This window comes from Dreissena polymorpha, chromosome 9 (assembly GCF_020536995.1).
Source record: "Dreissena polymorpha isolate Duluth1 chromosome 9, UMN_Dpol_1.0, whole genome shotgun sequence".
Taxonomy (NCBI): Eukaryota; Metazoa; Mollusca; class Bivalvia; order Myida; family Dreissenidae; genus Dreissena; species Dreissena polymorpha.
This window is the reverse complement of record NC_068363.1, coordinates 35,365,725-35,392,024: the sequence shown is the minus strand read 5'-3', so window position 1 is coordinate 35,392,024 and position 26,300 is coordinate 35,365,725. Positions and strand designations below refer to the sequence as shown.

Here is a 26,300-nt window from a genome sequence, read left to right as displayed (position 1 = left end):
AAAAAACATCACAATGCCACATATGCAGGTTTACAGCATTTAAGCTTTGTATTTTGCGAGCAAGTAAATATCCTGATGTTTATGTTATTTCTGATTTGCTAGACCTTTATTTATGCTATTGTTTTAATTAACTTTATCATTGCAGCAGAACTATTTACAAGTGTGAACGACCTTTTCATTGGGAAGCTTAGGTCAAATTTATATCTAGGTTTTTCTTGTTTTGTTTCTATTTATTATACTGTTACGATCGCTTCATGTTCATTTAATCAGAAAGGAACAATCAATTGTTGTGGTATTGTTGTTGTTCTTTTTACAGACTTGGTCCGAAAACAATACCATACAGCTCAGCTACGAAGATATATTGATAGACTTATATTCAAAAGAATATTAAATACTAAGTCTCTAACTGACCTAGAATTTGGTCTAGGTCAAGTTGTTTTCAGTGATAAACCAAACACAGCTGACTAATGAATTACTAAATTGTCGTATGACATGACAGAATATTATACCTAATTTCATAACAATGCCCTGCACAGAAGGAATCAAAGTTCTTATTTCTTCAAATTTTCCCGATAAAAAAAAATGTAATGTTGCCATACCTGTTACCATAGTAGATTTGGTTGATGCAAGACCTTTGCTTCAGTATAGCAACAATTGTGTACCAGAGAAATAGACACAATGAACATGCAAAAGCAAGCAAAAGCCCTGTAGTAGCCATGTTTTCCAATAAAATGCAATACATTAGCCTACATGAAAGTATATAAATGCATTAAATGTACTTAATTGCAGGGGAGCGAAAACCAGATGTACCACCAAGACCAATTAAGAACAAAGATGGTAATATTTTAGTCAAGTTTATATCTCCTTTTTTGAGATGTGTACTTTATTGTAGCAATTTATCATAAACTTTGCTATTTATTAATGCAATATTTATAACCATCGTTATAATACCTCATGTGACCACTTGTGCATATTTTTCATAGATCAAACGTTATATCACAGGGTAACATTTGTTTTTATTATAGCACATGATTATTTCTATATAAAATGCATGAAACAAGAAACATTTAAGATGTTATTAAATAAGTGTGCTATCCAAAGCTAGAAATGCATGACAGCTACACAAACACAAAGTTCAAGCACAAGCACAATACCTCTATCAAAACTCGAGTTGAAATCAGTTTTTATTTTTCAACAGTCATATTGATCTTTATCTCAATGCCTTAATTGTTTTAACACACACAAACTGGTCAGGAAGTGTATTTGACTCCTTTACATGTGAAATCTAGAGAATCTTTAACTCATTGCTTCAACCAGGAAATATCTTACGCTTAAAATACCATTTTACTAGAGAAAAGCATGTGCAAAGTTTAGATGTTCCAACCACAAGTTTCTCATTGAAACGTTACGACATCTAAATGAAGAAAACACTTGCCATTGAAAACAAATTTCATGTATTTTTTCATTGTGCTTAATTTCATGAAGAACGTAACATGCACTGTTATTTTGGTATAGTGGTAACAAAGAATGATATTGATTTTATTAATCTGAGAAAAACGACAAATGAGCTCAAATTGAAGAAAATTACATTATTCATATATTTCTTAATGCACAAAGCATAAACACCAAACTATCCACAACTCATGCATGTATAATGTGATTTTCTGAATATTGTATTATTGGTGGGTGGCCTTTAATAACGAAATGAATTGTCTTTACTTGTTTTTACCAGCTGATCCAAAATGCAGTCCCAAGCTAGGGCATCATTTTACACAAGCACGCAGGCACGCATTAAAGTAATCAAGTGGAAATCATTTTTCAATTCTAAGAGACAGTGACATTGCCTTTGACTTGACAGGCCCCAATTTCAAGTCCAAGCTAGGTCTGCATGTAATATTCACACACTATAATACAATACCTCCAACAAACTTACGTTTGTGGGAGTAAGCCATTTTCCTATTCTTTTTTAAACAGTGACCTTGTTTTTTACCCAACATTCTTCAAATTAGATTCCTTGCAAAAGTCTTTAAACAAGCTTTCTATATCCTGAAAATCAAAAACCAAAGCGCCAACGGCGTTGAAAGTCTATTGGCAAGATAAAAGGAAGTTTCTGCTGAAGTAAATGTTAAAGAAACAGTTGACTTAATGAAAATCTTTAAGGCTATCAAAAAGAATTTGATTTTAGAAAAAGTACACATAAATGAAAAAAGAAGTGGTGAAATATTGCAAACCATCCTATATCAATTAGAAAATAAGAAATATGGGGAGCTTAATATTTTGCTAGCAAGTAAATGTCCTGATGTTAATTTTATTTCTGATTGGCTAGACCTTTATTTATGCTCTTGTTAAAATTAATGTTATCATTGCATCATTACTATTTACAAGACTGAACGACCTTTTTATTCGGAAGCTAAAGCCATATTTATATCTAGAGGTTTGTCTTGTTTTGTTTTTAATTATATTCTGTTACGATTGCTTCATTTTTATTTAATCAGAAAGGAACAATTAATTGTGTTGTTCTATTCACAGACTGTCCGAAAACAATATCATACAGATCAGCTACGGAGATATATTGAGAGACTAATATTCAAAAGAATATTAAATACTAAGTCTTTAACTGACATAGCATTTGGTCACAGTCCAGTTGTTTTCAGTGAACAACCAAAACAGCTGACTTATCAATTACTAAATGGTCCTTTCACATCTCAGTTGATTCCGGAAGTAGTATGACATAATAGAATAATATTCACAATGGCATAACAATGCACAGAAGGAATCGAATTTGTGATTCCTTCAAAATTTCCCTATGAAACACAATGTTATGTTGCCCTACCTGTTATCATAGTAGATTTGGTTATTGCAAGACCTTTGCTTCTGTATAGCAACAATTGTGTACCAGAGAAATAGACACAATGTACATGCAAAAACAAGCATAAGCCCTATAGTACCCATGTTTTCCAATGAAATGCCATAATTGTGCCTACATAAAGAAAGTACATTAATACATTAAACCTAAGTACTTAATTGCAGGGGAGCCAAAACCGGATGTACCATCAAGACCAATTAAGGACAAAGATGGAAATATTTTAGTCAAATTTGTATCTCCTTTTTGGATATGTGTACTTTAATGAAGCAATTTATTATAAACTTTGCTACTTATTATTGCAATATTTATAATCATCGTTATTATACCTCATTTAACCACTTGTTTATTTCGTTAATAGACCAAAAGTAATATCACAGAGTAACATTTGTTTTTATTATATCACATGAATATTTCTATATACAATGCATGAAACAAGAAACATGACAATGCCACATATGCAGGTTTTAAACATTTAAGATGTTATTAAATAAGTGTGCTATCCAAAGCTAGAAATGCATGAGAGCTACACAAACACAAAGTTCCAGCACAATAACCTCCATCAAAACTCGAGTTGAAATCAGTTTTTTTTTTCAACAGTCATATTGATCTTTATCTCGACACTGCCTTATTTGTTTTAACACACACAAAATTGTCAGGAAGTGTATTTGACTCCTCTAGATGTGAAATATAGAGAATCTGTAACTCATTGCTTTAACAGAAAAATACCTTACGCTTAAAATACCATTATATAAGAGAAAAGCATGTGCAAAGTTTTGATGTTCCAATCACAAGTTTCTTATTGGAACTGTACGACATCTTGGTATAAAACATCATCTTAGATATTGTACACATTGTCTCAATGAAAAAAACACTTGTCATTGAAAACGAATTTCATGTGTTTTTGTATAATTCGTAATTTCATGAAGAACGTAACATGTACCTTTTTCTTTGTATAGTGGTAACAAAGAATGAAATTGATTTTATTAATCTGACAAAAACGACAACTGAGCTAACATTGAAGACAATTGCATTATTCAAATATTTCTTAATGCACAAAGATTAAATTTAAAACTTTTCAAAACTCATGTATGTATAATGTGTCATTTGTGATTTTTTATTTTTAGTGGGTGGATTTTTATTACGAAACAAATTGTCTTGTCTTTTCTAATTGGTCCAAAATACAGTCCCATGTTCGGTCACCATTTCACACAGGCAATTAGGCACGCACTAAAATAATCAAACCATTTTTTAATTCGTAGAGACAGTGAAATTGCCTTTGACTTTAGACCCCAATTTCAAGTCCAAGCTAAGTCTGCATGTAATCTTCACACAATATTAAGTACAATACCTCCAACAAACTTACGTTTATGAGAGTGAGTCATTTTCCTTTTTTTTTTGAAACAGTGACCTTGATATTTACCAAACATTCTGCAAATTAGATTCCTTGCAAGTCAAAAAACAAGCTTTCTATATCCTAAAAATCAAAAAATCAGTGTGTCAACGGCGTTGAAAGCCAATTGGTAAGATACCGGTAAGTGTCTGCTGAAGTAAATGTTAACAAACAGTTAACTTAATGAAAATCTATAAGGCTATCAAAAAGAAGTTGTGTATAGAATAAGTACATATTAATAGAACAAGAAGTGGTGAAATATTGCAAACCATCGTATATCAATTAGCAAATCAGAACTATGAGAAGCTTTGTATTTTGCGAGCAAGTAAATGTCCTGATGTTAATGTTATATCTGATTGGCTAGACCTTTATTTATGCTCTTGTTTAAATTAACGTTATCATTGCATCATTACTCTTTAAAGACTGAGCAACCATTTTATTCGGAAGCTAAGGTCAAATTTATATCTAGGTTTCTCTCGTTTTGTAACTATTTATTATACTATTAAGATCGCTTCATTTTAATTTAATCAGAAAGGAATAATTAATTGTTGTTGTTCTATTTAAAGACTTGGTCCGAAAACAATACCATACAGCTCAGCTACGAAGATATATTGATAGACTTATATTCAAAAGAATATTAAATACTAAGTCTCTAACTGACCTAGAATTTGGTCTAGGTCAAGTTGTTTTCAGTGATAAACCAAAAACAGCTTACTGATGAATTGCTAAATGGTCATTTCACATCTCACTTGATTCCGGAAGTAGTGTGACATAATAGAATAATATTCACAATGGAATAACAATGCCCTGCACAGAAAGAATCGAATTTCGTATTCCTTCAAATTTTCCCTATGAAACACAATGTTATGTTGCCATTCCTGTTACCATAGTAGATTTGGTTGATGCAAGACCTGTGCTTCTGTATATCAACAATTGTGTACCAGAGTAATAGACACAATGTATTTGCAAAAACAATCATTAGCCCTATAGTAGCCAATTTTTTCAACGAAATGCAATAAATGTGCCTAAATAAAGAAAGTATATTAATAGATTAAACCTATGTATTTAATTGCAGGGGAGCCAAAACCAGATGTACCATCAAGACCAATGAAGAACAAAAATGGTAATATTTTAGTCAAATTTGTATCTTCATTTTTTAGATGTGTACTTTAATGAAGTAATTTATTATAAACTTTGCTATTTATTATTGCAATATTTATACCCATCGTGTGCATTTTTTAATAGACCAAAAGTAATATCACATGGTAACATTTGTTTTTATTATATCACATGATTATTTCTATATACAATGCATGAAACAAGAAACATGACAATGCCACATATGCAGGTTTTCAAAAGTTAAGATGTTATTAAATAAGTGTGCAATCCAAAGCTAGAAATGCTTGATAGCTACACAAACTCAAAGTTCAAGCACAATACCTCCATCAAAACTCAAGTTGAAATCAGTTTTTCTTTTCAACAGTCAGATTGATCTTTATCTCGACACTGCCTTATTTGTTTTAACACACACACAATGATCAGTAAGTGTATTTGACTCCTCTAGATGTGAAAAATAGAGAATCTATAACTCATTGCTTTAACCAGAAAAATATATTACGCTTAAAATACCATTCTACTTGAGAAAAGCATGTGCAAAGTTTAGATGTTCCAACCACAAGTTTCTCAATGAAACGTTACGACATCTTGGTATAAAACATCATCTTAGATATTATACACATTGTCTCAATGAAGAAAACACTTGTCATTGAAAACGAATTTCATGTATTTTTTTTTATTGTTCTTAATTTCATGAAGAACGTAACATACACCTTTTTTTCTTGGTATAGTGGTGTCGGGAATTCATAACGTTGACGTTTATCCGCTTACATGCACGCGACGTCATGTATACTATCGACGTCATTTCTTATGTTGTACATATACAAGTTCGTATTAACGTTTATTAAAAGGTCGAACCTAACGCACGATTCCATAGTTTATTAACACTATACGATCATACGCAACATTTTGGTGCCGTGACTAAAAGAAAAATGCAACTTAACAAACTCATTTCGTTGCGTGCAGCTCAGCGTCGAATAATAGCGAAACAATTTGAGAAACTCGAAGAAATTTCTTCAACCTCCGAGTCGCAGAAACTACTGGACATCATTCAAGAGAAGACACACACGATCAGAGGATTGAATGAAAAGATCATCAACCATGCAGACCTCGGAGATATAGAAACTGAACTATTCGACAGTGAGGAATATTCCATTGAACTTGAAATGAAAATACACAGATATCAAGAAAAAATCAAGACATTAAATGAGACAACATTTGAACAAAGAGATGCAAATCAAAATCATTTCAAGACGGGCGATGTACGGCATTCAACGCAACCGGAAGAGGAACGTGTTCCAACCCAAACATCTAATAGAGGGAATTACGTTACTGCGTCTACGAAACTTCCGAAACTGACATTGCCTACTTTCAGTGGTAACATAAGCGAGTGGCAAACATTTTGGGACTCATTTGACTCAGCGGTGCACCAGAACCCAATACTCACGGATGTACAGAAGTTTTCGTATCTTCGATCTTTAATTGAAGGGAGCGCAGCTATGGCGATCGGTGGATTTCCGTTGACAGGCAGAAACTACCAGAATGCGATCGAACTATTGCGGGAACGCTACGGGCAGACGCACAAAATCATTGATAACTTCATGACATTATTATTAGAACTTCCGCCACCCCGCAATTCCGTACATAGCATTCGTGAATTTCATGACAAAATGGAAACCTATATCCGGGGTCTAGAGTCACTGGGACAGTCACAAGATTCGTTCGGAGATCTACTTGTTCCAATCATTATGAAGAAGCTCCAACCGGATATGCGACGCAACCTTATCAGGAGCCACGGAGATGACAAGTGGCAGCTTCAGGAGCTACGTGTGGCCATCGGGCGGGAAATCAGAATCATGGACGCCGGCTATAGCAACGATCAAGAATTTCATCTCCCGACTGCCTCATTCCTCACAGCTTCAAAAAGGGAGGTAAGCCGTCCCATGAAAAGTAATGTCAAACCGCTGATATGTCCATTTTGTAGTGAATATCATCAACCCCAGGTGTGCAACAAGATTATAGACATTCACCAGAGAATTGACATTGTGAAAAGCAAATGCTTGTGTTTCAATTGCCTGAACCACCATAAAGTGTCGGACTGCAAATCTAAATTTCGATGTCGTCATTGTAAAGGTAAACACCACAGCAGCATTTGCACAAAGAAGACGACACCCGCTTCGTCCATGAATCCGGAAGCCATTCCTTTCAAGTCGGCTATGACCAACAGTGCAATCTTACACACTGCCTCCCATGAGAGAACAAACGTTTTATTGAAGACTGCTGTAGCCGAAGTTCTATCCCAAAGTCATAGTTCTTCCGCCAACATTTTACTTGACGAGGGCGCACAGCGATCCTTTATTACAGAGGACCTCGCAAGGGTTCTACATCTCCCTGTTACCGGACATGATACAATTTCTCTGGCTTCGTTTGGTGGAATGTCACAAGGGGTTCGGTCCATACCTACAAGCGAGATTTACCTGAAAAGCGAGACGAGGGATTTGATAAAACTGGAAGTTCTTGTAGTGCCAACGATAGCAGTGCCATTACAGAACATACCCACAGAAATACGTCATTTGGATTATCTGAGAGGTCTGAAATTAGCCCATCCGCTCACAGAACACAACAACGATCTGTTTGAAATTTCGCTTCTGGTTGGTGCGGATTATTATTGGGATATAGTTGAAGACCGAGTAATCAGAGGCAATGGACCAACAGCGGTGAAATCGAAGATTGGTTATTTGTTGTCGGGACCACTTCCGGTATCAGGACATCGAACCACTGACCTACACATGCTGAATGTCATCAGCGCTCCACCAAGTACATTTGAAATGGAGAAGTTTTGGCAGCTTGAGTCTATGGGAATATCTTCAGAAGAGTCAACAGACGGTACTTCCGGTAACCTTCAAGAATACATGTGCAACAGCATTTCATTCGAAGATGGTCGGTATGTGGCAAAATTACCATGGAGAGATTACCACCCAACTCTACCAACCAACTACGATATATGCAAGAGACGGACAGAGGCTACCATACGCCGATTATCTCAAGAACCGGAAGTGCTAAAGACGTATGGAGAGATAATCGCCGATCAGCTTAAAGGAGGTGTCATTGAGAAAGTTGACCAACAAGAAGACGAACACACAGTGCATTACATTCCACACCATGGAGTGAAAAAGGACTCGGTAACTACACCAATACGTATCGTATATGACTGCAGTTGTCGCCAATCTCGTGACCAACCAAGCCTCAACGACTGTCTTATGTCCGCCCCACCTGAATTGAATGACCTTACGGGGATTCTTCTACGGTTCAGGATGCACAAATATGCGGTAGCCACTGATATCGAGAAGGCGTTTTTACAAATTGGTCTTCATGAATCTGACAGAGACGTCACGCGCTTCCTGTGGTTGAGTGACCCGAGTGACCCGTGCAGTCCACTGACCACATATAGATTCAGGACTATTCTATTTGGTGCAACATGCTCGCCATTCATTTTAGGTGCCACAATTCGCAAGAATCTTGAACTAAACAGTAGTGAATGGGTGACCGATTATTTGAAAAGAGATTTGTACGTTGACAACGTGTTATCAAGTTTCTCTAATGAACAAGATCTACTTCAGTTTTATTCAACTTCGAGAAAACTGATGTCAGCGGCAGGTTTCAATCTACGTACTTGGAACTCAAATAGTGAACAACTTCGTGCTAAGGCGTCTGAAGAGAAATTGCTAGACACGGACACTTGCACAAAAATTCTTGGAATGCAATGGATTTGTAAAGAAGATACATTGACGTTTGCGGAAAGACAGATAGAAACAAAAGGTGTGATTACCAAACGTGCAATTTTACAACAAATCTCACGAGTATTTGATCCGCTAGGATTACTGAGTCCTATTACAGTAAGGGCGAAGAGTATTCTTCAAGAATTGTGGCAACAGAAATTCGATTGGGACAGCCCATTACCAATGGATGTACAAGAAAAATGGCGTAATGTTGCGTCGGACCTGAATTCTTCAGTCAAAATCAATTTCCGACGTAGCTACTTCCATGGCAACCATGACGTCATTGCTGAAACAAAACTTCACGTATTCTGTGATGCCAGCATGTCGTCATACGGCGCGGTAGCATACATTTCCAGGGGTTTCGAGACCACGCTGATGATGTCAAAAAATCGCGTCGCACCGTTGAAAAAGTTAACCATACCGAGATTGGAGTTAATGGCGGCAGTGACAGGTGCCCGTCTGTGCCAACATATCATACAACAGACAGGACTCTCCGATGTGTACTTGTGGTCTGATAGCCAGATCGTTTTGCACTGGCTAGTATCAAAGAAAACGCTACCACGATTTGTTCAGAACAGACTGACAGAAATACAAAGTTTGACTCAGAACCGGAAGTGGAGGTTTTGCCCGACTCATGAAAATCCCGCCGATCTATTGACACGAGGGTTATCAGCATCACAACTCCAATTGAGTGAACTGTGGTTCAAAGGACCGACGTGGATTTCTACACCCGATGCTTGGTCGGAGTGGCAACCGACGAGTGACATGGTTACTGTTGCAACAGTAACGGCAACAAATAATTCGCAAGAATTTATTGACGTGAAAAGATTCAGTTCGTTTCAGAAACTGATCAGAGTGACTGCCTATGTTCTGCGATTTATTCATTATTGTCGCAATGGACGAAAACCAGCAGGCATAAAGCTAACCATTCAAGAAATGACAGAAGCTGAAACAGCATGCATTCGAACCTGCCAGATGACATCATATCCTGAAGAAATCCAGTGTTTAAAAGATAACAAGAAGGTATCGCCGCTTGTTACACAGCTTAAGCTTTTCATGAAGGACAATGTGATTCGTTGTGGTGGACGCATTCATAATGCAGCCTTAGAAGAAGAGACGAAACATCCGATTTTGCTGTCGGCAAAGCATGCATTCACGCACCTGGTAGCCAAGGACGCCCATGAGAGGTTACACCATGCCGGACCCAGCTCAACTATAACACTTTTGAGAGGAAAATACTGGATACCAGCTATACGTCCATGCGTTCGTTCGATATTACGAAAGTGCGTGATCTGCAAAAAGGTTTCTGGTAGACCATACAAAGCACCAGACCCTCCTCCGTTACCGAAGACAAGAGTGTCAGACGTAGCCCCGTTCACGTATACAGGTGTTGACTATTCCGGAGCTCTTACTGTGCGTGACACTAACGGAAACGATATGAAAACATACATATGTCTGTTTACCTGCGCCAGTACGAGAGCCGTTCACTTGGAACTGGTACCAGATCTGTCGGCGGAGTCATTCCTGTTTGCATTTAGGCGCTTCTGTAGTCGCAAATCAACACCAAAAATTATGATGTCTGATAACGGCACGACATTCACGGCTGCTGCTAGAAATTTAAATAATTTGTGTGAATCTGCGGTGGTGCGTGACGAATTCAACAACCGATTAATCGATTGGAAATTCATCCCTACAAGAGCCCCTTGGTTTGGGGGTTGGTGGGAAAGAATGATCGGTCTCACCAAAAATGTATTGAAGAAGGTACTTGGTAAAGCGTACGTGACATATGAAACACTACAGACTATTGTCACTGAAGCAGAAGCCGTTATCAACGACAGACCCCTTACTTACGTCACTTCCGGCGAGCCAGGACAGCCGGAAACATTGACGCCTGCCCATCTTCTATATGGAAGACGGATAACGTCACTTCCTGTCGAGCCTGCGACATTGCCAGCAGATTATTGCATCAATCGTTCGTCGCTTGTGAAGCAAGGTATTCGACGAGTGCAACTCATACAGAACTTCCGCGAAAGATGGCGACGTGAATACCTGACGGCACTCAGAGAAAGAAGTCAAGTACAGGGAAATAACAACCAGACGATATCAGTAGGCGACGTCGTACAGATTCAAGATGACTGCCCGAGGACGCAGTGGCGCTTGGCCGTTGTGGAGGAACTCGTGCCGGGAAATGACGGACTCGTTCGTTCGGCGAAAGTTCAAACAAAAAATGGACTCACTCATCGACCAATCGTGAAACTTTATCCAATTGAAGAATGTGAAAACAATATCTAGAGACTGTTTATATAATGTGATAATAGAGACTTAATGTGATTATTGTGATAAGCAGAGACTTACGTTAATTTAATAATACTTGTTAAAATAATTTCATGTTATATTTTCTGTTGTTAGAATTTATATCATTTCGAGGCCCGGAATATGTCGGGAATTCATAACGTTGACGTTTATCCGCTAACATGCACGCGACGTCATGTATACTATCGACGTCATTTCTTATGTTGTACATATACAAGTTCGTATTAACGTTTATTAAAAGGTCGAACCTAACGCACGATTCCATAGTTTATTAACACTATACGATCATACGCAACAAGTGGTAACAGAAATGAAATTGATTTTATAAATCTGACAAAAACGACAACTGAGCTAAAAGTGAAGAAAATTGCATTATTCATATATTTCTTAATACACAAATCATACATATAAAACTATCCCAAAGTCATGCATGTATAATGTGTAATTTGTGAATATTGTATTTTTAGTGGGTGGCCTTTAATTACGAAACAAATTGTCTTGTCTTTTCTAACTGGTCCAAAATGCAGTCCCAAGCTAGGTCACCATTTCACGCAGGCACTTAGGCACGCACTAAAGTAATCAAATCATTGTTCAATTCGTAGAGACAGTAACATTGCCTTTGACTTTACAGCCCCGATTTCAAGTACAAGCTAGGTCTGCATGTAATCTTCACACAATATTAAGTGCAATATCTTCAACAAACTTACGTTTATGAAAGTAAGCCATTTTCCTAATTTTTGAAACAGTGCCATTGATCTTTACCCAACATTCTGCAAATTAGACTCCTAGCAAAAGGCTCAAAACAAGCTTTCTATATCCTAAAAATAAAAAATCAGAGCGCCAACAGCGTTGAAAGTCTATTGGCAAGATACCGGGAGGTTTCTGCTGAAGTAAATGTTAACGAAACAGTTGACTTAATGACAATCTATAAGGCTATCAAAAAGAAGTTGTTTTTAGAATAAGTACACATAAATGAAACAAGAAGTGGTTAAATATTGCAAACCATCGTATATCAATTAGAAAATCAGAAATATGAGAAGCTTTGTATTTTTCGAGCAAGTAAATGTCCTGATGTTAATGTTATATCTGATTGGCTAGACCTTTATTTATGCTCTTGTTTAAATTAACGTTATCATTGCATCATTACTCTTTACAAGATTGAGAAACCTTTTCATTCGGAAGCTAAGGTCAAATTTATATCTAGGTTTCTCTCGTTTTGTAACTATTTATTATACTATTAAAATCGCTTCATTTTGATTTTATCAGAAAGGAATAATTAATTGTTGTTGTTCTATTTAAAGACTTGGTCCGAAAACAATACCATACAGCTCAGCTACGAAGATATATTGATAGACTTATATTCAAAAGAATATTAAATACTAAGTCTCTAACTGACCTAGAATTTGGTCTAGGTCAAGTTGTTTTCAGTGATAAACCAAAAACAGCTTACTGATGAATTGCTAAATGGTCATTTCACATCTCACTTGATTCCGGAAGTAGTGTGACATAATAGAATAATATTCACAATGGAAAAACAATGCCCTGCACAGAAAGAATCGAATTTCGTATTCCTTCAAATTTTCCCTATGAAACACAATGTCATGTTGCCATTCCTGTTACCATAGTAGATTTGGTTGATGCAAGACCTGTGCTTCTGTATATCAACAATTGTGTACCAGAGTAATAGACACAATGTATTTGCAAAAACAAGTATTAGCCCTATAGTAGCCAATTTTTTCAACGAAATGCAATAAATGTGCCTAAATAAAGAAAGTATATTAATAGATTAAACCTATGTATTTAATTGCAGGGGAGCCAAAACCAGATGTACGATCAAGACCAATGAAGAACAAAGATGGTAATATTTTAGTCAGCTTTGTATCGCCATTTTTTAGATGTGTACTTCAATGAAGTAATTTATTATAAACTTTGCTATTTATTTTTGCAATATTTATACTCATCGTGTGCATTTTTTAATAGACCAAAAGTAATATCACATGGTAACATTTGTTTTTATTATATCACATGATTATTTCTATATACAATGCCTGAATCAAGAAACATGACAATGCCACATATGCAGGTTCTCAAAAGTTAAGATGTTATTAAATAAGTGTGCAATCCAAAGCTAGAAATGCTTGATAGTTACAACAAACTCAAAGTTCAAGCACACTACCTCCATCAAAACTCAAGTTGAAATCATTTTTTACTTTTCAACATTCAGATTAATCTTTATCTCGACACTGCATTATTTGTTTTAACACACACACAATGGTCAGTAAGTGTATTTTACTCCTCTAGATGTGAAAAATAGAGAATCTATAAATCATTGCTTTAACCAGAAAAATATATTACGCTTAAAATACCATTCTACTAGAGAAAAGCATGTGCAAAGTTTAGATGTTCCAGCCACAAGTTTCTCAATGAAACGTTACGACATCTTGGTATAAAACATCATCTTAGATATTGTACACATTGTCTCAATGAAGAAAACACTTGTCATTGAAAACGAATTTCATGTATTTTTTTTTATTGTTCTTAATTTCATGAAGAACGTAACATACACCTTTTTTTCTTGGTATAGTGGTAACAGAAATGAAATTGATTTTATTAATCTGACAAAAACGACAACTGAGCTAAAAGTGAAGAAAATTGCATTATTCATATATTTCTTAATACACAAAGCATACATATAAAACTATCCCAAAGTCATGCATGTATAATGTGTAATTTGTGAATATTGTATTTTTAGTGGGTGGCCTTTAATTACGAAACAAATTGTCTTGTCTTTTCTAACTGGTCCAAAATGCAGTCCCAAGCTAGGTCACCATTTCACGCAGGCACTTAGGCACGCACTAAAGTAATCAAATCATTGTTCAATTCGTAGAGACAGTAACATTGCCTTTGACTTTACAGCCCCGATTTCAAGTACAAGCTAGGTCTGCATGTAATCTTCACACAATATTAAGTGCAATATCTTCAACAAACTTACGTTTATGAAAGTAAGCCATTTCCCTATTTTTTGAAACAGTGCCATTGATCTTTACATTCTGCAAATTAAACTCCTTGCAAAAGTTTCAAAACAAGCTTTCTATATCCTAAAAATAAAAAATTCTGAGCGCCAACAGCGTTGAAAGTCTATTGGCAAGATACCGGGAGGTTTCTGCTGAATTAAATGTTAACGAAACAGTTGACTTAATGACAATCTATAAGGCTATCAAAAAGAAGTTGTTTTTAGAATAAGCAAATATAAATGAAACAAGAAGTGGTTAAATATTGCAAACCATCGAATATCAATTAGAAAATCAGAAATATGAGAAGCTTCGTATTTTGCGAGCAAGTAAATGTCCTGATGTCAATGTTATTTCTGATTGGCTAGACCTTTCCAAGCAAACATATGGCGTTGAATAGACGTTTCAAAGACGTTGTACCATGACGTTGAATAACCGTTGAGTTTGGGTTGTAAATGAATGTGTTTTTAGACGTCATTTTATAACGTTGATTCAACGTCATGTAACAACCGAAATTCAACCATTTTTCAACTAATATCCAACCATTCTATGACCACTTTGCAACCAAAATTAAACAACTTTACAACCAAAATTCAACCACTTTGTAACGTTATTATTAAATGTATGGTTCGCTCAACGTTTTGGAAACGTTGCGGAATAACGTTTAACCTAAAACGAAACTAAATCTAATTTTTATATTGAGGTTTAAAACCAATTATACAAATACGTATCATCGCATTGTTGTTCTTTTTTGTCTTGAAGCCGGATCTGTTTGGGTGTCTTACCAGTTGGCCTGGAAGTACAAAAATATCAAAATGACCAGCTGTTATTTTTTATGTTAAATAAAACGGAAAAAAATGACAAAAATATAATGAACCGCATGAATAACCCCAAGAAAACACACACATATATACGTCATCTTCAACATACACATATATGAAACCGAATTTATATCATACATGGTAAAATAATGAAGCGTTACAACATCTTTAAATTGAATAATGTATGTCATGACTGTATAAATTCATAACTATATTTGAAATTAACCTTCATGATTTATATTTTTACCATGTCATTACCAACACACACTTTTTATAAGCTACATTATAACGTAATTTTATATTTCAATTATAGAATTTAATAAAATTTATAATTTAAGTTAATATAAAATATTGAATTTTATTTATTTTCCAATTAACGGTGAATTCGGATTATCGGTGTTCGAAATAACGGTGTTGAATAGTACATATTTATTTTTCACGTAATCACATTTCAAGAATGTTTTCTACAACACATTGCTACCAAAAAATGACTTTAAGTGAACGTAAGTATATTCAAAAGTGGTACTTAGTCTCCAGTTTACGAGTTTCCCCATATTTCCGAATTTGAATTTAAAGCCAGTGCATAAAATGATATCAATTTTAATATTACAAATGGAAATAAGAATAAAAACCTACCTCGTAAACTGTTGTATATCGTCGATTCTAGGTTCCAACCTCTCTTTTTATTGAAAAAAAAGTTTTACATTCAATAACAGCACAGTTTGAAAATCCAATTAGCCAGTAGGTCAGTGAACCGAGTGGCGTGCACGCGGGAAATCTGCTGGGTTAAGATAAAAAGAGAATCGCGCTTGCAAACATTCGAAGATACACAAACGGGTCAAAATGCAAATCTACTTATAAGCGTATTTTGTAAAAAAACAAACAACAACGTCAAATTTTTTTTGAAAACATATTTTATGTAAATGTTTATATTTTGTGCGATTTTTATACGTTCTGCGAACGTAAGGAATTTAACGTTGAAATTTGGTTTCCCGATAACATTCCGACAAAATCGTTGTAAGAATGTTACAGGAACGTTACACTTAAAAAGTCCACCAATACATCCTAGGATCGTTATAATATACTGTTCAAATGTGACTTTCATAACATATATTTCATATAACTATAATAAGTTACGAATACTGATTTTGTTTTTTGTTACAACGTTCTAAAAACGTTCTGTGAACGTTCTCTGGATCATAGCCTAAATAGAACTTAAGCGTAACGTTATTTGAACGTTACGTGATAGCTGGGTAGACATTTCTTCAACATAGTTAATTAATGACCTAAATAAAACGTCGTATAGACGTCTTTTCCCGACGTCATGTAAACATCGCCATTCTAACGTTGAATCAACTTTGCATTTTGGTTGCCGACGTAGCGACCGAAATTCAACCAATATTAGACATCTATTCAACGTCGAGTGTTTGCTGGGTTATTTATGCGCTTGTTTAAATTAACGTTATCATTGCATAATTACTATTTACAAGACTGAACGACCTTTTCATTCGGTAGCTAAGGTCAAATTTATATCTAGGTTTTTCTTGTTTTGAAACTATTTTTTATACTGTAACGATCGCTTCATTTTCATTTAATAAGAAAGGAGCAATTCGTTGTTGTTGTTGTTGTTGTTGTTATATTTACAGACTTCGTTACATAGCTTCATAGCGTATTGCGGCAAGATTGATAGCAACATAAAAATTAAACAAGTTACGGAAATGAATTCTAGAATACGTTCTCTAAGGTATTTACGACCACAGTGCCCGAGCAAGTAGTTTCTTTGAATATGTATCACATTAGCCCACGATATAATGTTTAAAGCTTTTTAAAATTTGACGCGCCTGCATTGAGGGACGTTTGACACATCAATACGTCTGCTTGTTGTTTAAGCGGTAAACTGCACCATTGTAAGTAGAAGTCTACCTCGCAAGTTTAAATGACGAATGCCACTGCCATCATGCGTGTTATGTGAGGTTTATTCTTAGTGCAGAAAAAGCAAGTTTTCAATAATATGTTCACACCATCTTGAGCACTTTCGACACTGTTCCGCGTATAATCTTGATAACATGCGCCCTACCGCTCTATTCACTGAAAATCTTGACAACATTGTAAATCCAGTTGTAACCATACTTTATAAACCACTAATGTTCCGGACGAAAGTAAGTACACACCATCATATACAAGCCTTGCAAGGAGTTGAACTTATTAAATTCATGATTTTGTTACCCATTATAATAACATTATATAAAATACAAAATGTAATCATGACTGGCAGAAGCTGCAAAAGAACTCTTTTTTTATTTCATGACTTTCACCTACCGGTAGTAGGATGTACACACCATATGCGTGTCATCTGATTTGTACTTGTTAAATGCAAGTCAATGATAACACAAGGAGAAGTGCCAAATGTGTCACTCTGGGTAAGAGAGTGAATGGTTTTCTTTGTCAGCAGATAATAGCTGCTTCGAAATTTTTTAAGAAAATAAGGTTGAAACATAAAACAGTGGCAAAACATTCTGATAATGCGTTTGAAAAAAATCCAAATGCAGTGTGTATGGACACAGGGACTAGTACCATTGTAATGCGGCTTTAATTTCGCGATGTACACGCTATGTAGAGAGGACAACAGTAAATGTCAGTTTATTTGAACAGCTACATTTTCCTTTTATTTATTTCATATAACAAAAACAACAAAATCAAAATAATTCAAAACATATACAATTTCCAATAATCAAACATAACATTTATAATTTTGGAAAATAAGCTTTTATGGAGAGAGAATACTTTGCTGTGAAAAGTTACTTAATGAAAACAATATCTTATACTAATTATAAATCATTGCAGATACAATCATATCAGCCATTGCATATTTTGCTTATAAATAACAATTACATGAAAAGATTATATATATCAGTAATATTTTAAAAACAGTAAAATTATTGTATAGTCTTTTTGCAATAGAAGTAAATAATCTAAAGCTGAACTATAAATAACATAACGAAGTATTCATAAAAGAGAGTTACATTAATGAACAGTGAAAATGTAATATTTCCAATTGTAAGTTTTGTTTACCTACACATAAATAAATAAGATGATGTGCAGAAATTACTTTGCATACATCTAAAATTGCCAAATGCAAAAGTAATCATTTTACACTTACAAGAATAGTAAACATGTTATTTTATCCTGACAGGCTGACTGACAGACAGACAGACAGACAGACAGACAGACAGACAGACAGACAGACAGACAGACAGACAGACAGACAGACAGACAGACAGACAGACAGACAGACGGACGGACGGACGGACGGACGGACGGACGTACGGACGGACGGACGGACGGACGGACGGACGGACAGACAGACAGACAGACAGACAGACAGACAGACAGACAGACAGACAGACAGACAGACAGACAGACAGACAGACAGACAGACAGACAGACAGACAGACAGACGGAGTGGAAACCTTAAGTCCCCTCCGGTTTAACCGGTATGGGACAACACAGATATAACTTTGATCTTAACTTCCTTAGGAAACTGTCGTTCAGGCTCGTAAATAGTAATGATGTAATGATAACGTTTATTAAAACAAGAGCATTAATTAACGTCTAGTCAATCAGAAATAACATTAACATCAGGATATTCACTTGCTCGCAAAAAAACAATCTACCTTGATACATATTTCTGATTTTCCGATTGATATTTCATGGTTTGCAATATTTCTACACTTCTTGTTTCATTTATGTGTACTTATTCTAAAAAAACTTTTCTTTTTGATAGCCTTTTAGATTTTAATCCAGTCAACTGTTCCTTTAGTTTAAACCTGATTATTTCAGCTCGATTGGATTGAAAGTACTTACTACTAATTTGAAACGCTCTCGAGTCCTTTCCTGGGCCTAGTACCAGTACTTGGTGTCTTTGTGGGAGATCGAAGGAACGCTCCCACAGAGGAAATCGAACCCGTGACCTCCCGGTCGCTTGGCGGACCCCATTTCTATTACACCACGGCAAGCCAAAAACTGTTCCTTTAACATTTACTTTAGCAGAAACTTTCATGTATCTTGCCACTGGACTTTCAACGCCATCGATGCTCTTGTTTTAAATTGCTGGTTGAATGATTCGTTAACATTCTCAAAGACCCCTGGAAGTTGTGGTTATCAATGAAATGCAATAAATAGGTTGACTTTCAAATTGTCATGTAAAAATGGATAAATTTCTTTGCATAAACTGATTGAAAGTCTGATAATTAGATCCCAGGGATGTTGATGCAGAATAATACCTCAATATCAGGTAAGTGAGTGATCAGTAAGGGCTAATCAGATAAAGTATAGATTACTATAAATTTCTATTTACGTTAAGCAGGCAGAAAAACTTTATTCATATGAATGATATAAAACGTAAAAAATGTGAAATGCGAAAGGAAACCTTTAAAATGTTGAAAACAATCAAATCTTGTTATTTATCAATATAAAGAAGTGAAACCTTTAAGTCATTATTTCAATAATGAAATAATAATAATAAAACAGGAGATAAATTTGCAAAAAAAATAAATTAAAGGACATAATTAAAAAAATGTTAATATATTTCTAATAAATTGCCATCCTTCAGACTTAAAATTATATTTAATGTTAATTTCCTAGTATATAAAAATGACTTTATGCCTACATGTTTTATACCAAAGAGCTGTAAGAAAAAGCAAGTAAGTTAGTGGAAAGTGTAAAAGACAGCAATAGACACAATATTTTTACAATTAACAGATATTATTATGTTCTAAATTTTGAAGTTTTTCACAGCATTTCCAATAAAAACAAATCTAAGAGTATAATTCATGATAAAGTTCACACGTCTGTCTCCTTTTCAGCTTCTCAAAAATTAAGTGTAAAATACACCCACATATATTTTAGGATCTGAGTCTGAACATGAACAGTATTAAATCAAAGCTTTGTATTGAATGAATTATACTGTGACAAAATAATTTTGTTTATGATGAATGCTTTTTGAATGTAAAAACGTATAAATAAAATCAATAATTTGTTATATAAGCTTATATTAAGTTATCAGTTACCATAGACATTTGCTTTTTACTTATTTAAAAGAATTATTCAGCGTCATAGAAATTTGCGTCCAAAGTCCAACATTACGCTCTGTACAATTTCCACTTAATTCAAAATTCCGTCTCGTAGCTTCACAAATATTTTATGTGTAAGTATGAAATTCTGCCCCGCGAGAGCAACAAAGTGTAAATTTCTGTCCATAAATCTCCTCCACACAAATTCTTTTTAAAATGCACCAGATTTTGTTTAACTCCTGGAAAAAAGTAGAATTACGCCCAGAATTAATTTTAGTTCTCGGCGTAAAACTCGTTCTGCCATTTGTATTGGCGTAATACCAACATTACGCGCCAATTCCACCCCAATTCCGACCGGAATCCGCCCCATTATTTTTATTTATTATAGACAGGAAAACTCAATCAAACCTACATTTCTTTTCAGATCAGCCGAAATCTGATGAACCCTTAAGACAAATGGAGAGCAAAAATGGTAATGTAGAAATGTATTTTAGTCGAGATATATCTTATCTGAAGAGATTTGCATACTATAGGTATTAATGAAATAAAAATATCTAGGCCTGTGCAGCAGTATTGCAGGCAATAAAGAAATTGTGTGAAAACCACTGTCAATAAAAAATTATGCACTATGACCTTCACATGACCTTTTATCTATACACTTGTGATGTTTCTTTATGATATCCAAAATCAATAAAGCACATCTCAGATTAGTTTTATTATTACTGATAAAAAAGGTTACTAGACGCATTGCTTTTCATGAAATCATGTATCAAGTTCTATGAGATTTTCTGTATTACATGTACCTTTCAAGACATTGTACAGTCAAAACTGACCTTGGGGTGAACTGAGAACATCAGTCAACTTCAGACAACGGTCAGTTTGGATGCCCCCCTCTCCACGGACAAAAATCACTCTATATTACTTTTGAGACTCTCTGCCCCATAGTAGCCAACGACCAATTTATTTAACCCCAAATCATTTTTTAACTGAGAACAATTGTCACCAGTAAGTTATTTCAAGTTGAGAAATTTAAAATCACAAACAAAACAGGTGCAGGTAATAATAAGAATGTGTATTAGAAGCAATTAATCGACTCCAGTTAAAATAACTACAAAGTGTGAGGGCATGACAAAGTCAATAGATCTTTATCGCTGTTAAGGTGTAAAAACAAAACTAAGCTGGCGATTGGTGTTAAAAGAAGGCGATAAAAGGAGTTGTGATCGTTTATTAAGTAAAAAAAAACAACAGACATTGAATTTCATTTTTTAACAAACTAAATAATTGTTTACACAATGTTTGCATCTTTTTCTTTGAATGAAAACAAAGCAGTTATACCGTAATATCGGTTAATCATAGTGAAACATAGATTTAGTTTAAAAATAGGTATAAAATAAAATCAATTTATCAGATATTAATTTGTATTATTCATTAGAAGTTATTTATGTTTTATGCTTAGTTCGGCAATGAGCCTTTGTTTTACACTGTGTGCGAACGACTGGGTGTGGTAAGGACATAGTAATACTACCAACTGACCAACCATTCCTTGACTGACCGCTGTTCTCAGTTGACTGTATTAATTAGTTTGTGTTATGCTATTATAGTAACAGTCATCCGACATTTTGATTAATCTACAGAAAAGAGCATCATGCAAAATCCATTTATATTTTATCTTTATATATATATATATATATATATATATATATATATATATATATATATATATATATATATATATATATATATATATATACCAAGTTCCATGATAATACACTACGTTTTGAGTTACAGTTAACATACCTACGAATAGTCATCACATAAGCATATTTTCACCTCCTTTCATTTGTATACAAGTAAAAGTATCTTCATCCATATTCTCAGCATCGCTGTATAATGACACAATTGTAAACAAGGTATATCTATATAAAACCCACTAGTATAACTATAAAAGTCATGCTAAGGTTTGTCTGCTGGCCAACTTCACAAGTGCACAAATATTCATTTTCTACATAAATACCAAAGTTATTGGTATTTGTTATGACACATTTTGAAAAATCAAGTCTGCAAACGTTCATCAAGATTCTGACTTTCACCTATCAAAGTTGTCAATCTATAAATGTAACATAAATTTTTTATCTGATGCGTTATCCCACAGTAATTGGTATCAGTTGTTTATTAATAAGTTATCCACTATTCATATACTCGTTTTTATTAAGTCAAGTAACACTGACAACACTTCAGTTATCTGCTATTCCGATTCCCCCCACTTCTCCAAGTAACCGTTAAAAAATAATTGTTGACAATTGATCAAAGATCAGTATTAAAAACTCATGATTTGTTGTTCATAAGACAAATATCAGTTATCTAACATTCAATTACCTTTTTTCAATTCCAGAACTTAGTAAGTTTTATATATACATATAAATTTAAAATTTTGTCAACGCCAATACCGGAAGTAAACTCTCATAAATATCTTGGAGTTTTTCTTTCGAACGATTGTAAGTGACACCTTCACATTACATATATAACAGAAAAAGCAAGGGGTCGGATTAATATTATGCGTAAACTTAGATATAAACTTGACAGAAAATCACTCGACCTATTTATACGTCATTTATCCGACCGTTGGTAGAATTTTCAGACGTAATATGGGATAATTGCACTTAAGCAGAAAAACATGAACTTGATAAAATTCAAACCAAAGCAGCGCGAATTGCATGTGGAGCATCCAAATAAGTATCTTTAAACGCACTACAAAAAGAAATTAACTGGGAACCGCTGCAAGATCATCGCGACAAACATCAACTTATACTCTTTTACAAAATGCAAAATTCACTTACCCCTCAGTACTTGACCGACCTCGTACCTCAACATGTCGGATCTGCAACTAGGTATAACCTCTGTAATTCAAATGAATTACGCACATGCGAATCAAGATCAACGCTTCACTATAATTAATTTCTACCAGCAGTCATTCGAAAACGGAATACACTACAAGAAGAAATTAAACACAGTGAATCGTTGAATATATTTAAATCCAACCATAAAAAAATTGATTTAAACACCGTCATACTTTTATGTAGGAAAACGTCATCTCCAAATACTTCATATGCGACTTAGGGCTATAGTCCGGCAGAAAAGTTGCCATTTTTCACTTAACCCGAAATAGGAGTGTATAGTAAATGTTAAAGTGATTTTTGTTAGGTGACATGTTACTGATTAAGAATTCAAATGATGCCGGGCTGGTATCTTTGAGAGTTTTGAGAAATTCAAGATGGCGTCCAAGATGGTGGCGATTTTCAGTCTTTTTTGTTTAAAAATATAAATATGCATTATTGTATGTATAACATGTAATTTTTAAATCGTTTAACATGTTAAAGATGAATAAAGAAGTGCAAACGTGTGTTATATTAACTAAATGAAAATGGCGTCCAAAATGGCTGCAAGAATGAAGATGGCGGCTCAAAAATTGTTCCTTATACGAAGATTGAATGTCTTGAAGATCTAGATATTAAATTGTTCTCATAAGAATAATGAATATTGAATAATGATACATTTGGTTAGCAATGAAATGTTTAATTATGGTTCGTTAAATGAATTTTAATAAAACATATGTATAGTATAATATAACAATATCATATCGGCCTACTCCTGACCATTGAAGACAAGTTATATTAACTTTGTGTGCAGTAGTAGTTATTTGGTAAAAGTTATGGTTTGTGTGATGAATAAACACCGTTCTCATAAATGTTACAAAGCACATTATGTTTCCATTGAAACACCATAATACGTATTATTCAACCTTTGTTCGTAAAGGTCAGGTCTGGTCACATTTTTCAAACATCATGGTATAAAGTAGTAAGTATACTTGTTTAGCTCATGTTTTGAGATGTCGTCTAACTAACGTGATGTTCTAATGTTAATATTAGTTCAGTTCCCATGTTTGTTTTTCATCCCAACAATAACATAATACATCTTTCCTTTATAATCGACACAGTAAGATATCTAACGGGCATGTTTTGTCTGCTCATTGTTACAATGTATGACAAGCGCAAAAGATAGTACATGGTAGTCGCGCTTGATTACATGAGCACCGAAAAGTTCAACATGGGAGCTTGTACACCCACATTCAATCAATTAAAGCTCATAGAGTGGAGCTAAAGCAACATTTAATGCTACTGTAATGGGTAAAAGGGTGTTTGAGACCTCGTCTTTTCGCCAGCCATAATCACATGGATTAAGATCTGGTGTGTCTGCATCTTATGCGTGTTTCCAAGTACACGCCTATATGTAAGCACGTTTCACATTTTCATAGAATGCTTCCGTGGTTGGCGGCAAGCTTGCTAACGATGGCATAGCCTTACCCGACTTGCCTACCATGGCTGCTCAAAGGGTTCGTCTCGTAATAGACATTTCCTCTGTATCAGGTTTTCCATAGCATGCTGAGACAAATTTGGTCGCTTCCTTCACAACTTCGTTCAAACAAGCTGTCATATCGCCTAACAGTCTGATGGACTTGCCTTTGTTCAGTATCTTAATAAATTTACCCTTACCGATACCAAAATATATTTATATGCTTTTTGGCAGTTTTGCGAATGTCTATAACAGCTCTTTCCTTCATCGATGATTCCTTGATGACCAATAATAAAAGTTTAAGAACAACACAGTAATGTTACAACAAAACAAACACGTTTGTATCATCAGCTACCAAAGAAATGCCAGTGTGTTCTGCATCTACAGCATCAATCATTTGCTTTATCATAATAACGTCAGCTTCATTGTTGGTTGTTTTTAAAATTATGACACCTTTATACATTTCAGTGGGCGTATCATGATCTTCTGTAACGACTAATTTGTGTGTTTGAGTGCACAGGTGGTGAAATTCTTTAACCTTGCATAAAGCTTTCCAAATCAGAGATCCGCTGTTGTGTGTTCTCAGTGACACCTAGCATAACATTCTTAGTTGGTAATGCCATGTGATCCGTTAGATTGTCTAGCTGACCTCGCCACACTCTTGGCACTGAATTACATGTCAAACACTAAGAAGACATAACATTTATTTAGAATTTATCTTATATACGATTTAAAGTTGTCAATATAGTCACGTATCTTTCCGTCTAAGGGCCAGTGAATGGCATACAGGACAGCAGATCCATCAATTACTGAACATGTGATCTGGCTTTTAATGTGCCGCTGAGACACTTCTACTTGTGATTGATTATTTAGCACAGATTTGGTTTGTTCTATTCTGGGTTGCCCTGTTTCAGTAAACATAGCAGTAGGTACTGGGGCCAATTCATGGTTTAGTATATGTTCAATGTCGATTTCCCTAGATCTAGCTTGTAAGCCAATCACTCTTGAATAAATCAGGTTGAGTGATAAACTTTGGTGTATGCAACCCTAATGTGCTTTCTAGACACGACCTGGTTCACAACCTTTTTAGATATTGACCCATTAAAATTGTCCGGCAATGATTTTTCGAATTCATTCATTTGGGCTTGACCAATGTTCACTAGACTGTGTGGATGCTAGCTTGGATCCAACAGATCAATACATTCTGTCAACTTTCTCCAAATAGTTGCTTTATCTTAAGCATCTGCATTAATCCTGTCTCGCTTTTCTTCTTTGTGTTTCTCATTAGTGTCCACTAAATTGGTACTGCTCATTTCTCTCAGATCTTCTGCCAACCTGCTGCAAATATACAGACTCAAACTCCAAACCTTGACAGTTTCAGGTTTAAGTGTTGAACCTATAATTCCCTTCTTGTCATGTCCATATCTCATTAAAGTTTTTTCTATGAACATGTCGCACCATATGGCATACCATACTCCCGGAACATGTCTCATGACATGCTCACCCTGTAAGAACTTTTCTTGTGCGCTTTCAGGCATTTTCTCCATTGATCTCAGGTAATAGAGGCCATATATCGCGTAGT

At 34.9% G+C, this 26,300-nt stretch overlaps 1 protein-coding gene across 1 annotated transcript in view; it reads left to right on the top strand.

Moving 5' to 3' along the window:
* Positions 1–26,300, top strand: part of LOC127845470 (early endosome antigen 1-like) — a 79,401-nt gene that overhangs the window by 26,496 nt on the left and 26,605 nt on the right. The window contains exons 4-7 of the mRNA XM_052376400.1: positions 790–837; positions 5,332–5,379; positions 13,275–13,322; positions 20,793–20,840. Coding sequence (XP_052232360.1) covers positions 790–837; positions 5,332–5,379; positions 13,275–13,322; positions 20,793–20,840 — 192 coding nt within the window. The remainder of the gene's footprint in view (positions 1–789; positions 838–5,331; positions 5,380–13,274; positions 13,323–20,792; positions 20,841–26,300) is intronic.